Genomic DNA, 14266 nt, shown 5'->3' with positions numbered 1-14266 from the left:
ACCCGGTCCGTAGGGGGGGGGGGGTCCGCGGACCGGGGGTCAGTGTTTTCGAATTACCCAGTCATTTTATTCCTACCGGGCTGCACGCCTAGCTCGCGCGCGTTTGCAGTTTTTCTCATTTTGACGGAAACGAAATAATGGTGGGAAATCGGCTAGATAGAATTTGCCTTTATTAAACGAGAGAGACAGAAAAGTATAGAAGACAGAAGAAGAAAGAAAATGTTATATTAATAAGAAGTGAAGATCTAAGAAGAAAATAGGGAGCTCAAGCACGCGCGTTTTTGAGACGCGGACGGCAACCGGAAGAGAAGATTTCGCATGCTAGGACCGTATTGTCTCCCAGATTTTTTATACTACTCATCTTTAATGAAGAAAAGATACTTAGCAATGTGAATATGGTTGTATGAGGACAAGTTAAAAGTGAAAGTAGCTCACTTCTGGTTACCGTCCGCGTCTCAAAAACGCGCGTGCTTAAAAAAACCGGGATCAGACACTGAGCCCGTATGGTCCTGTATCTAAACGGTCAGCATTTTCTTTACTCATGTCATGCGCAAGCCGGCTCACATGCGCCTGGTAAAAATCTTACGAAAATTTCTTCCGCAGCACCGATGATAATGATTTAACACGAAAAATGGGTATAACGAAGCAACTAATGCAACGAAGTGGACTTCGCCTACTTGCTTGCTATGTAAGATTTCAAAATTGTCTCAATTTGCGTTTTTTCTTTAATAATTGTTGAATTTTGAGTTGGGAAACGTGTCAGAGACCGCAACTCTTGTGGATCTTATGTAAGAACTTTCAAAGTTACAAGCTTGTGCTCAGCAGAATCAGGGCTATGCGTCGAAATTTAGTAGACGTAAAGTTTTAAAATCGAAGAATTAATGGAGTATTCGTAAAATCGGAGGAAAAGGTGAATCAGAAAGTAAGCTATTTTGGAGAATTCGAGAACGGTCGATCTCCAGCTCAAAGATAGATATAATCGAAATCGAAAAGTGAAATCGTGTAGTCAGATACGAGATAATATGAGACGCAAGCTTGGAATCGGAGGAAATCAAATTAAAATTTCTGATTGTACTATTCTACTATTCGATCGTACTCTTCTTGAACTTTTATTTCATCCTGGATGCGAAGTTTTTATTACATCGTATATCAACTGTTGTTTTGTAGACTCAAGTTGTGGTACGTCGATTGTTGTCGTCTGCAACTACGGTAAGTACGTAGAAAAACACATCGTGGAAACTTAAGCAGTACGACCATTTTGTTTTCTCTGCGTTTTGAACTGGGACTGGGACTCATTGTGGGCTCAGCACAGTCATGTATAGGGCCATTCCATTTAATATCTGCACCCCCCCCCCCCTATTGAGGTTAGGGGAAATCTGAGGGAGAGGGGGGGGGGGTCATTGAATAAGGATGCCTGATATTTCATGTCACATTGTACAAAGGATTTTGACACATTTAGGTTAGATAGATACTCTGAAATTGCTCAATTTCCTCTTACGCCCTAAGGATGTCATTACTCAGTGTTATCCAGTTACAGTTTTACAAGTTATTAGACAAAGAAATGTTGAGTTTTGATATTTTGTCATGCAGTTCACACTTCTTCCACCTTCTTTGTTTGTATGTTAATGTATACTGTTTTCCTACTCATCATGCAAAATATCACACAGCATTGTGTATTTTCTCTTGTTTCCCCCAGCTCACTCACTCCATTCCATTAATCAATTCTCTCCTACGTTTGCCACATAAAACCCGGCAGGTGTAAATGGGAAGGAAATTATTTCAAATTTTAGAGATAATAATTGTTATTACATGTATGATTATCTTCAAGTGATAATAACTATTCTGTTAAGCTATCCTTCTTAGTTTGGGGTCACTTGACATACCCTCTCAATACCCCCATTTAGGTCTGAGTAGTCATATTTCCTAGGTTTCTTTGTCTGAAAGTAACTGATTTTAATTAGTGTAGGAAGTAATGTTTTGTAAATAAGTTACGTGCCCTCTGTTTCTTCAGGGCTTCAGTGAAGAGTAGAATTTTGTGAAAATCAATATGACAATATATATTTATATATAAAGACAGTGCAAAGCGATCCTTCAATTTTGTATTGGCCATTTTCCCCAATAAATGATGTGCTGAAGATGTCTGAAGAGGTTTGTAAGTACGAAATTAAAGTCACAAAAATTCCGGGGGGGGGGGTGGCCAATTTATCTAAATCCAAGGGGGTACCCTCTCAAAAAATGATATTTGAGGGGAGTTTCAAGTAATAACTCAATAGGGGGGGTGCGGATATTAAATGGAATGGCCCATAGCAGGTAACACAGCTGAAGAAAAAAGCTGAGTGCATGTGCACTGAAGGGGATCTAAAGTAAGTTATAAAAAGCAATCACACATAAAGCTAGCAGTGAGATTTAACAAGTTTCAAGAATCTTGGAATGAAGATTTCCTGTGAGTAATCCATGATACAAAATGTTATTTGTGATAATCAGTATTGACATAGATTAATATTTTGCCGACACGGATCAGAGAACTGGGTGCAAGCATAGTACGCAAAGGCTCATGGGTAGTACGTTTGTAAAAGAGACGGTCGAGGAGGTCTCTACAGTCAGCCTTGCCACTAGTTAGCACTTTCGCACAAGGTTTATCCCTATTGTGTAATTAGCATCATATGATTTGTCTTTCATTCTGTTGTTTATATATCAACCTTAAAACCCCAAAGATGGCACCACCACATTTGGTTGGGGGTACATGGTCCCTATTTTTCCTAACAAGAGGTTTTTGGGGTTTACGTGTGCGGCTTTGGTGCGTGTAGGACGTTACTTGATGTATCTCTCATCCACTTTGTTGTAATCTTATTGTCACAATTAAAACATACCTTGGGCCTGGCTGACCAACATGTCCATGCCTCAACCTTTGAGTGTGTTTGGTTGTGTAGTGAAGGCAAAATCAATGATTTAACGTCCCCTTTTGTAAGATGGAATTATCCTGCTCCTGCTGGTAAAAGTGTTTTGTACATTATTTTAGGATCTGGTTAAATATCATATTTAACTCTACATGTATCTTCAAGGACCACTAGATTTTAGTATGGACAAGCAAAACTAAAATCCCATTTGTCCATAGGACAATTTGAGGACAAAAGTTTTGTCACACCCTGATAGTACAGAAGTTAGAGTTAAGCACTGGGATTTATAAGCCACTAGCTTTTACTTTTATTTTTATATAGACCAGATTATTGAATGTTAGGTTACTAAGATAAACTTATTATATTTGTAGTAATAGTAATTCAGCTAAGCTAGACCTACATATACTACAACATACCTACAGTACACTGCATTCACAATTATATAGCAACAAAATCAAACAGCAAAGTTAAACACAGTAGCAGCAAAATCAAGTTTGACTATTCAGAAGGTGGAATTTGTACTCTAGTACTATATGTACATGTACTGAGTCTGTGAGTCATGCAGTGGTAATATTTACAGCTCACCACAAGAAGGAAATGTGAGAAATAAAATTACCATTTTATTTTACTTTATAATGATTATTTTTACAGAAAGACGTATCAAAAATTCGAAATATTGGTGTCTCTGCCCATATTGACTCAGGAAAAACTACCCTTACTGAGAGGTTATTGTTTTACACTGGAAGGATCAGTCAAATGCACGAGGTTAGTATGAAGACATGATTGATCATGAGGTTAGTGTATTAGCAAGTTTAAGAAACAGAAAACCTTTCTTTTGAACAAATCTACTTGTAGTATATTAAACACAAGAAATCATGTTTAACTGTATTTCTAAACCCTGGGAAGAGAGTTTAAAATAAGACATGCAGTCAGGAGTGTTTTTAACAAACCTTGAGGGATTTGGAAATGTAACAAAACACTGTCTAGAGAGTTTGACATACAATGTACCGTTAAATTCACAATCAGAACTACATTTTAAAACTTAACTGAAAGTAGAGAAACAAAATTATAAAAATCTATGCTACATGTAAGATCAGATATGGAAATGTCCTCAGAGTTGTGATATCTTATGTACACTTGGCAAATTATGAATAAGTTTGAGACATTTTTCCCAAACTTTGATGAGAGAAACACTGAGAAAATGTTTAACATTTCTTTAAAAAACTCTGAGAGGAGAAGAAAGAACTATAAATTACAACTTATTAACATGGTGATGTGAATTCTCTTTGCTTAATACGTGATTTTAGCATCACCAGCTTTTGCTATAATTATTGTATAGTAGGGCATTTTACAGTTGTGTGCTCAGTGACCTGGCCCATGAATGAAAGTGAGGCTGGAGGTGACTTTACTTTGATACAAACCTCTCTGCTTTTCTCATGTAAATGCAACTAGTTTGCATTAGAACAACTTGATTTACATGTACACACAAAAGTAGTAAGTTCTGTTTCAAAACAAGATCACCTCCACCCTTGCTGCCATTCAAAGGCAGAGCGACAACTGTACAATGTAACATGGTCTATTATGTAGTTCTGTGTTTCTATAGAGTTATTCAAGTACAGCTTTTAACTTGTTTGCAGTCTTACAGGATGTTTCTTGATCGTGTTTGATTACAAGGGCAGAGGTTTACTTTAGCTAAACAAGTCTCTACATGTAATTTGCTGGTTAACCTTACTTTAGATAACAAACATCTTGTTACAAAAAGTACATTGGATGACAAGAGGATTTGTTTGATAATTCCTTTTTACTACACAACTTCGTATATGTGTACATGTATTAATAAGAAAGCTGAGAGGGCCAAGAACGAAAATCAGTCAAACAAAGGGATTTTAAATTATTGCCAGTCCACTATTTTCTAAGTGTCATCAGGTAGAGTTTTGCTAACTGTTTTTCAATCATTGTTAAGTCATTCTGATCAATAAATCTCTTATTTAACCTTGTTAAAGCTGACAGTCGTTTAATTTCTTTACAGACTTCACTATGGTCAATACTGACAAGGCCTGTGGCCAATATTCTCCCAGTATTGCCCTGGCAGTTGGTAAATAACTAAGTTGAACAAAATTTAACTTCGTTTATCTGACTAGGTGCGAGGTAAGGACAATGTGGGAGCAACTATGGATTTCATGGATCTGGAGAGACAGAGGGGAATTACCATACAGGTAGAAAATACAGACTAGATTTTATGATACAGTGTATATTAACAGTACATGTACACGACTGTACAGCAGTGGTACTGTCTCAAATGTAAACTAATTTTGAAAAGGTTCCATGTAAAGCACAATAATTTTTTGTACATGTATGCCTACAGTCCAACCATACCGCTATAGGTGAATGTCACTCGTCATGAAATTTTGGAATTTATTATGTTACTATAGTTACATGTACATAAAATATGTGTGAAAAAAAAAATGTATGAATTGAAATAACTATACCTTGTTGAATGAGCTGGCTAAAAGAAATAAAAGTTATCTTAGTTTTTTTTCAGTATACTGTCAGTGCTAGTTACATTGTACACCAGGTTATTCTTCCTCGTCTTTAGAAAGGTTGCAAAATAAGGTCTCTACTTCAAGAAATAAATTCATTTATGGCATAAATTCCTTGATGCATTTTGTGAAGTGTAACACTTAAAGTCACATAGTCAAGAGGGCACTAGAGTGGAACCCACAGGGGAAGCGAAAGAGAGGGAGACCCCAAAACAGCTGGAGGCGCACGAGAATGGCAGAGTTGGTGGTGAAGCATGTTACGTGGAATGAGGCAAAAGGCACTGCACAAAATAGGGTTAGGTGGCGCGCGCTAGTTGAGGACCTATGTTCCACTTAGGAACGAAGAGGATTAAGTAAGTAAGTAACACTTAAAGTAGTAACATCTAATTATGTTTAAATTGCTTCTCTTTCAGTCAGCAGCAACATATGTTAATTGGAAAGACACAAACATCAACATTATTGACACACCAGGTTAGTGTGCATATACATGAAGACCAAGTTTGACAAATTCCAGACATATTGAAGAGCCGTATGCTCTTCTCTGGCTCTGATTTGCCTCAATATTGGTAAATTAACTACAAATTATATTTTAAACACTGACCTGGTCTTTTTTGCCTTGTTTGCGTGTTTTTGGAAGAAAATCTGCCTGAGTCGAGATACTGCTTTCTCTCAAGCAAAGATGGTGGCCTCCTATGCCAATACGATACATAAAATGCTCTTCTGATTATGGTGTTCAAAGTCAAAATTAAATCCCTCGGAATCTTAGCTGTCTGCTAGTAAGCCAAAGGAAAATAGGAAATTAAGTGGAAATCTGGGAACAAGGTTGGTTACATCTGTTACTGTGACGTGGAACACAACGCTTTTTTTTTTGCCATTTTTTTCTCGCAATTTAGAGCGAAAAAAGCAAAATATAACCCGAAATTTGACATGAGGTGGATATGCATACAGCCCTTCAATTGTTTTACATTTAATTTACTAAACTTTGAATTAATAGTTTGAACTTTGGATTAAAAGATTTGCAGTTATTAGTACTAGGAATGCTAGTAACAAGTCTAAAATAGAATATATAACTTTTATAAATGTGTCAAGCTTCTAGCTAGCCTAGGCAGGGGCGTAGCTAGGGAGGGGGGTCATGGGTGGGCCTGTAAACCCTCTCCTCCTTTTGTAAGCCATTTTTAAGCAAACAACCTACAACAGTTGGTGAAAACGACATGACAATCTTGTGAGTACCCTCACTTTGAGACAGTGTGACCCCCCCCCCCCCTTTGAAAAATCCTGGCTATGCGCCTGCCTCGGCAAGGTAAAGGTAAAGTTGCATATGAGCCTAGTGGCCCATCAGCCCAGAGCTTATCCTTGTCTCTGTAGCATGAAGCGACTAGGAGTATTTCTACTCCCCATGGATGGGATGCTAGTCCATTGCAGGGTTACCCCCAGTATTAAGTTCGCTGGTGCCCATTTATACCCCTGGTGAGGTGGAGAGACACACTGTGAGGGTAATTGCCTAAGAACACAACGCAATGTCCACGGCCAGAGCTTGAACTCGGAAAGCTCAATTCGGAGACTAGTGCACTTACCATGAGGCCACTCTGCCTCCCAAAGCTAGCCTAGACAGCTTACTAATTGGAGACTCGTAGATAAAAATATACTAGATGGATTGGAAAATTTTAGGAATGTTGGTTTTTAAAGAGGGAGGGAAATCCTAGGACCTAGAGATAAATGCTTAGAGCAAGGACATGCAAGAACAGAGACAAAACCAAACCAAGTTATGACGCCTGATCCTGGATTCAAACCCGGGCTGCGAGATTCAAACCCAGGCTGCATACTTGTAGGTTGGAGATGAATGCTCTCACCACTGCACCCTCCCACTTCTCTGAGGACTAAATGCACTCTACAATATTTTACTAGTTGAAAATCCAATTTAGATGTATTGGTTCCCAGCTACTACACATTACTGTACATGTATGCATGTGCTACATACTACTCACTTCCCTTTAGTTATAGACTTAAGAAGGAAATTGCTGCGTGATGTATTACTTGTATATTATTTTATCAATTCCCGTGCTGGGACCTTTATTAATTGACTTACCCTTTTCACATTGTTAGGACATGTAGATTTCACTGTTGAAGTGGAACGTTCTCTGAGAGTTCTTGACGCGGCTATTTTAGTGTTATGTGCTGTTGGTGGAGTGCAGGTTTGTTGGTTTTAATGATGCAATAACTTAATACGGGTCTGATGTCTGATGTACTATGCAGTTTTAGCAACACATTAATTTTGCAAATTTCACGATTTCAAAAAAAAAATTGGGAAATTAAAGTAACGTAAACAATGTCCATTTCCAGAAAATATCCAAACTCCCCCCATGAAAGGGATTAGAATATCCTGGGGGGTTGGGGGTTGTATGAGATCAAAAACTGTAAAGAAATGTATGAACCTTAATTGGAATTTCCAGTGGGGTGGGGGGCTCTTAGAAAAAATCCCGTCCATGGGGGAGGTACATGGATATTTTCTGGAACTACACAATAAGTGTCACGAACATAACATGATGCGCAAATTAAGGGACTCACATTATGTTCCTGTTAACATATAGTCCCAGCGTTGTTGATATTATTGTACCTTTGATAAAATCAGTTTTACTAAATTCAAGGACATGTTTAAGTAACATTGCCAAGGAAATAAATTTGTGTGTTACTCTAAAACACGAAGTTAGAGTGATTCAAAATACAAAATTTTTGGCAAAATCACGGAATTTAAGAATCACAAAATATGCGCACCTCAAAATTGCAAATTGACCATTGTGTTGACCATTGTCACCAGCTACTATAAATTTTATATACCTAGAAAATAAATAATACCAATTGTAGAATGAACAAACTGTGTTTGTTTGCTTTTTCAATAGAGCCAGACATTAACAGTTAATCGGCAAATGAAGCGTTACGGTGTACCCTGTATTGCCTTCATTAATAAACTTGACAGGTAAATCAATACACAGCAGCTGTACTGTGCCAGCTCCATTTGTTCGTTTTTCTTTTCAGCATTATTAAAATTTACTATCATGTCTTGGGGAGGAGTTGAGAAGGGATTAAGTGCAGGAAGTGCAGTGCAGGGATTTCATTAACATTTTTAGCAAGAGGGCAACTGGTTTTCACGGATGAGCAAAAACGTGTTCAACTGAAATTCTTTGTAAGAAAAATGTTCCTCTAGACTGTCAAACCAGGTAGGCAAAATCAGTCAAAATAACTACTGTATTAAAGAACTGTACGGAATAAAAAAGCAGCTAGGCCTGTATTGTAAAAGAGTTGAGTAAGCTGCCATTAAAATAACAAGTATACATACATGTATGAAATGTTTCTCCATTTTCTTCTAGAATGGGAGCAAATCCAGCCCGTGTTTTAAGTCAAATCAGGTAAAAAAGTGGACTGCGTATAATGCATTCTTAAGCATTGCATTTTCCTGAATGACTGAAATGCAACACACTAGGATTTAATCAGCATGAGCTTGAACCAACTTGCATGTTCAGCAGGGTTGAAGTTAGAACCACCTTTTAAAGGATAATAAACAGCAGCTCAGTACCTTTCATTTGAATGGTCACACACTGGGGTTTCATCCACAGACTTGAAAGTTAGAATCACCTTGTACAGCTTAATAAACAGTACCACATGAAAGAACTGCTCAATAGCTTTCATTTGAATGGTCACATGCTAGGGTTTTATCTGCAGAACTATAATTTTTAAAAAAAATTGTCAGGTGTACAACATAATACATACATACATGTACATGTAAGGTTGTATGAAACAGTTCCAGTCATAAAAGTACAGTGCAACAACTTTCTTTCAAACAATAATGTTTTACCCAAACACTTGCAGCTGTGTACATGTATTGTACTCAGTCTGTAAAATGTTAGAACCACTTTTCAATTTCAGCCAGAAGCATATCACCTATATATGCTTCTGGTACAGCTTAATCTGAATGGTATCACATGAAATACTGTCTAAGTCAAATTTCACCTGCATATCAAAGGACACACACTTGAGTTTCATGTGGAGACTTACTCGCTAGAACCACCTTGCACAGCATATCAAATATTACCGTTAACAGTACAACAGGAACATCCTCATACATGTACACTACATTTAGTACTAACTAAATGTTAATCAGGACAAGTTCTTATTTTTTGTTCAGAGCAAAGTTGCAACACACTGCAGCCTTCACTCAGTTGCCAATTGGCTTGGAATCTGATGTGAAAGGTATCATAGATCTTGTCCGATGGAAGGCCTATTATTTTGAAGGAGATCAAGGGTGAGTTTGTCCCACTCGTTCAGCTCTAAATGAAAAACTGTGGCTCTTTTCTTTGACTGAAAGTTGAGATCTTTACAGATTTGCAGAGACCTCTTTGCATTTAAGACGAAATATTTCAGTTCAAGTCTGCATAGTTCAGATAGAGATGGATGGAATGAGAGATTGAATATAATATTTCATTCTTTGCCATTGTAATTACCGGTAGTTTGACTGTATATTCACCAACAGGTCAAAAGTTGTGGAAGGTGTTATTCCTGAAGACATGGTTCATGAATGTACAAAAAGACGACAAGAGCTCATAGGTATTAACTTCTGTTAAGTAAAATCAACATCTTCATGTTCTTGTACACTCTGCATTGAACACTGCACACAAGTGTAGCTAATCATGTGAATTTGCGTACAATTAAGGATTACACTACTAGCAACATCTGAAAATTCTCTCAAAATTGCATGAGCTTTTAGGCGAGGAACACAGGAAAGCAACTCGGGAAAGCTGAAATTGGGAATGGATGGTCAAAACCTAAGGAGATTAAAACAAATTTCATTAGGGCAGGGCAGGAAAAAACCCAGATCTGATTTCCAAGGGCAAGTAAATTTTGCTCCTGGGCAAGTGAGAATAGAAGTTCAGTGGCTGGGTAGGCAAGTGAACTTAGCCTCAGTGGTCTTGTACTGTAAGTCTGAATAAAAAATGTCAGTTTGATAAATAATTATAATGATTTCAAGTCAGAAGCTATTTCAAAACTTAAGACTGCAAGATTAGTTTAACCACAAGGTTGAATGCATGGATTGTTAGGAATCCAAGCATGTGTTTTTCACGTTTGTCGTTTGATTTTCCATACTGGCCACCACGTCAGCAAGTAATAAATTTACTGACCCACTGAGCAAGGGGATTTCATTCGTTTTTCCTACCCTGTAGGGTAAACGTGAAAAATATCAGCCCAACTTTTTTTCAAGTTGATGTCAATTTGTTAATGTCAAGTGTCTTGTAAAGGCTCAAAAAACATTCTTCTTTGACATGCAGTTGAGTTTTTGCCAGTAAAAGGCTACTGCTCATCCAATTTGAAGTTTAGAACTCATAGATACATGTAATTTGTTGTTGGTTCTCGCCTAGCCTAGTTATCAAATTTAAGGGTTTTTCTCTAGGTTCTCCAGTTTTCCTCCCTCCAAAAACCAACATCTCCAAATTAGTTAGGGCTGATGTGGCTTCCTCTGTCAATATTGTGATGGCAAAAATAAATGATTACATACAGCGAGGTAATATGACCTAGCCCTTTAAATTGGAAAAGTGAAACAAAATCCTACAAGGTTACCTGTAATGGACACAACCTACAGTATCCACAGTGTTTTCATTATAAATTGTAAGCTCCAGCACTCGTGAGCTCTATATGGCTCTGTTAAGGGGTTAATTCTCCTGGATTAGAAGAGACGTGTTGCGCCTCTAACAGAGTGTTGTTTTATGTTTTCTAGAAACTGTTGCAGATGTTGATGAAGTGTTAGGAGAAATGTTCCTGGAAGAAATTCAGCCGACAGAGGAACAGCTAATTGTAGGTGTTCATTAATGTAGCCACTACACTGTTACATGCATGTGTACAGTATGTATTTTATTTTTGAATTGCCAATAACCTCGGAACATCCGTGTTATTTGTTTTAGGCTGCCATTCGCCGGGCCACTATCAAGAGAAGTTTTACACCAGTGTTTGTAGGATCTGCCTTAAAAAATAAAGGAATCCAGGTAGGGTTTTTTGTGTAGTGTGTCAGACATTGCATGCTTTTTTGTGGCGTTTTGAACATTGACAACTGCAGGAAGGCATGGTCAAGCTAAATTGTTTGTGTAAGAAGGGTGTAATGCTCCATTGATCACCATTCATTGTCCTCACAGGGTTTCATGTGATCTACAATGTATGGCCTGTCTCTTTCCGTATCTTTTTCGCTCCTCTGTGGAGCATAGGGAACCTACAGTGTTCCTCCACTTGTCGTAGTCTTGGGCATGTGGTTCTTATTCATTCCATTTTAGTCTTGGCCAATTCTCAACTCTGACATGGAAAGAAATTTATGGTGATCGGTTGGGAGAATGTGAATTTACTAAATTAAGCAGACATTAAGCCTAACTGGCTCTTAAATCTGGCATGGAACAACTAGGAGTATTGCTACTCCCCCTTGGATAGCTGCCTTGTCCCCGGTTGATGTGCCAAAGAGAGTGAATAAAAAATGATGAATTAACCCATGAAATCAAGGGTGCAGAGAAAGATGTCCCGGCTCATGTGCTTCGAGCTCGTTCCCAGCTCATCCTGATCATGCCCGGCCTGTTTTAGACACTGATCCCACTCTACTCTCAGGGTAGCCTGAGGGGGAGGCAGCGTGGATGTTAGTCCATTGCAGATCTAACCTCCCAGCATTCTGTCAGGTGGCCCAAACAATAATTGACCAGTACCCATTTATACTCCAGGGTGGAGAGAGAGTAAAATGTCTTGACCAAGAACACAACGAAATGACCCCGGCCAGGGCTCGAACCCAAACCGCTCGATGCAGAGTCCAGCTTGCAAGCCATTCGACCTCCACATGGGTTGTCCAAAATAATGCAATACACCCAGTTTGTCGAGTCGTCTAACTTTGTAGTCGACGTGACTAACATCAAGTTATATTGTGATAAACAGAATCTTGTTGTGTAACGTTGTAGCGTGCTCTACCAGTACTTATCAGAAGTTAGGTGTATAAAGAGGAAGCAAGGGTAGCAAGTGATGAGTCAACCTGAGTTAACCTGATGTACTTACTGGAATATTTTCTTTTCCTCAGCCACTACTGGATGGTGTTGTGGACTTCTTACCTGACCCTTCTGAGGTGAAAAATTTTGCTCTGGATGGTGACAAGTAAGACAATACACAATCATATAAACATAGGCTCCATATTGATAAAGTATTTGCCGAGTTCATTTTACACACTAAGCTGCAGGTCAACAAGACCAATGTTCCCCAACGTGGACTGAACAAACTAATAAAAGGCCCTTTAAAACTCTGCTGGTGAATTAAGGTGTCCCTGCAATCCATTCCAGGTACACGTGCACGGCAAAATGGATAATATATCTTCGTTTTTTTGTACAATATTAAAAAAAAGCAATTTGTTGAAAGTGAAACTGATTCATGATCGAGCCATCTTATCAATCCATATTACCAAGTTTGGACCTCATAGGGAGCCAATCAGAATTCTCCTTATTATCATGGACTCGCTTGCCATTGCCATCTATGGGTTTTGGTCAACTTAGCCCTCTCGTTATTAAAATCACTTTTATTGTAGACCTGATGAAAAAGTTGAGCTGAGCAGTGAGATAGGTTCCTCTCATCCATTTGTGGGTCTTGCTTTTAAGCTTGAGGTATGGGAATCAACTTTTTAATTACTCATAAATGTTAGGTAATAGATGTCCAACAGTAGGAATTAAATGTAGACATGGTGATACATGCGAATGCAGCTGTAACACTACTGGAGAAAAGACCTGAAAAAATTTTCAGGCTTTGATAGCCCAATTGGGAGACCATTGCACCGGTAACGCAAAGGTTGTGAGTTCGAATCCCGTTCAAAGCCTGAAATTTTTTTCAGGTCTTTTTTGCAGTAGTGTTATGGCTGCATTTGCATGTATCATCATGTCTACATAAATGTTAGGGTTTTTAGTTTCTGAAACGACACAATATTTCTGTCGCATGGAAGTTCTGTTGGAGGATAGGTAGTTAAGAATTGCCTTACCATGTACTTGTAATTCTACATTTACTTTTTGCTAAACTTAAGGTGAAACATGATTGCTTACAATAGGCCATTTCCGAATTGTCTTTTGCCTCTGTGTCAAAAACCATTCAATTGAAAATGATTTCAGCCAACAGGTTCATTTTCATGCAAATCAAACTCATTTTCATATGAAAGGTTTTGCATGAAGACTCGGTTTGAAACAGGGGCACAAGGTAACTTTGGAAATGGCCTATTGTGGTATTATTACTGTTATTTCTGTATAGTTTTGGATTTAGGGTACACAAACCCAAACGTGGCGTCGCTTTAAGCTTTGTCAACATAAATTAAAATTAATTTTGTTTGGTATTGTTGTCTTCAGTTTACTGCACACTCTGTTCCGTGACGGTATGTTTGATTTTGTAATAGGCCGGTAGGTATGGTCAGCTGACTTACCTCAGAGTGTACCAAGGCTCGCTCAAGCGTGGGGCCTTCATTGTGAACACAAGGACTGCAAAACGTGTTAAGGTCCCTAGGATAGTCAGAATGCACTCAGAGACCATGGAGGTAAACGAACAAACAAACAACAAAGTAAACAAAGGGAGACTTTCATATACAAGGCTGAATGAATAACCTTGTGAAGTATATATGAAGTAATTCATATTTGAACTGCGGTTGTAGATTAAAGTGAAGAATGATCATCACAGTAAATTTTCCAATTTAAGCAATTGGAAAGAAGAAGTCTGAAAAAAATCAGGGCTTCAACGGGATTCGAACCCGTGACCTCCGCGATACCGGTGCCATGCTCTACCAACTGAGCT

At 38.3% G+C, this 14266-nt stretch overlaps 1 protein-coding gene across 1 annotated transcript in view; it reads left to right on the top strand.

Annotated features, from left to right (window-relative positions):
- Positions 1 to 443: 443 nt before the first annotated feature.
- LOC145493913 (elongation factor G, mitochondrial-like) overlaps positions 444 to 14266 on the top strand; it is a 28960-nt gene continuing 15137 nt past the window's right edge. Inside the window, exons 1-15 of the mRNA XM_081473400.1 lie at positions 444 to 688; positions 1168 to 1209; positions 3549 to 3662; positions 5039 to 5113; positions 5851 to 5908; positions 7541 to 7629; positions 8335 to 8411; positions 8803 to 8841; positions 9618 to 9734; positions 9963 to 10036; positions 11202 to 11278; positions 11386 to 11466; positions 12528 to 12601; positions 13026 to 13101; positions 13875 to 14012. Coding sequence (XP_081329526.1) covers positions 632 to 688; positions 1168 to 1209; positions 3549 to 3662; positions 5039 to 5113; positions 5851 to 5908; positions 7541 to 7629; positions 8335 to 8411; positions 8803 to 8841; positions 9618 to 9734; positions 9963 to 10036; positions 11202 to 11278; positions 11386 to 11466; positions 12528 to 12601; positions 13026 to 13101; positions 13875 to 14012 — 1188 coding nt within the window. The 5' untranslated portion in view covers positions 444 to 631. The remainder of the gene's footprint in view (positions 689 to 1167; positions 1210 to 3548; positions 3663 to 5038; positions 5114 to 5850; positions 5909 to 7540; positions 7630 to 8334; positions 8412 to 8802; positions 8842 to 9617; positions 9735 to 9962; positions 10037 to 11201; positions 11279 to 11385; positions 11467 to 12527; positions 12602 to 13025; positions 13102 to 13874; positions 14013 to 14266) is intronic.

The sequence above is a fragment of the Orbicella franksi genome, chromosome 7, assembly GCF_964199315.1.
Source record: "Orbicella franksi chromosome 7, jaOrbFran1.1, whole genome shotgun sequence".
NCBI lineage: Eukaryota > Metazoa > Cnidaria > Anthozoa > Scleractinia > Merulinidae > Orbicella > Orbicella franksi.
The sequence above is the reverse complement of the archived record's forward strand: the minus strand, read 5'-3'. Positions and strand labels throughout refer to the sequence as shown.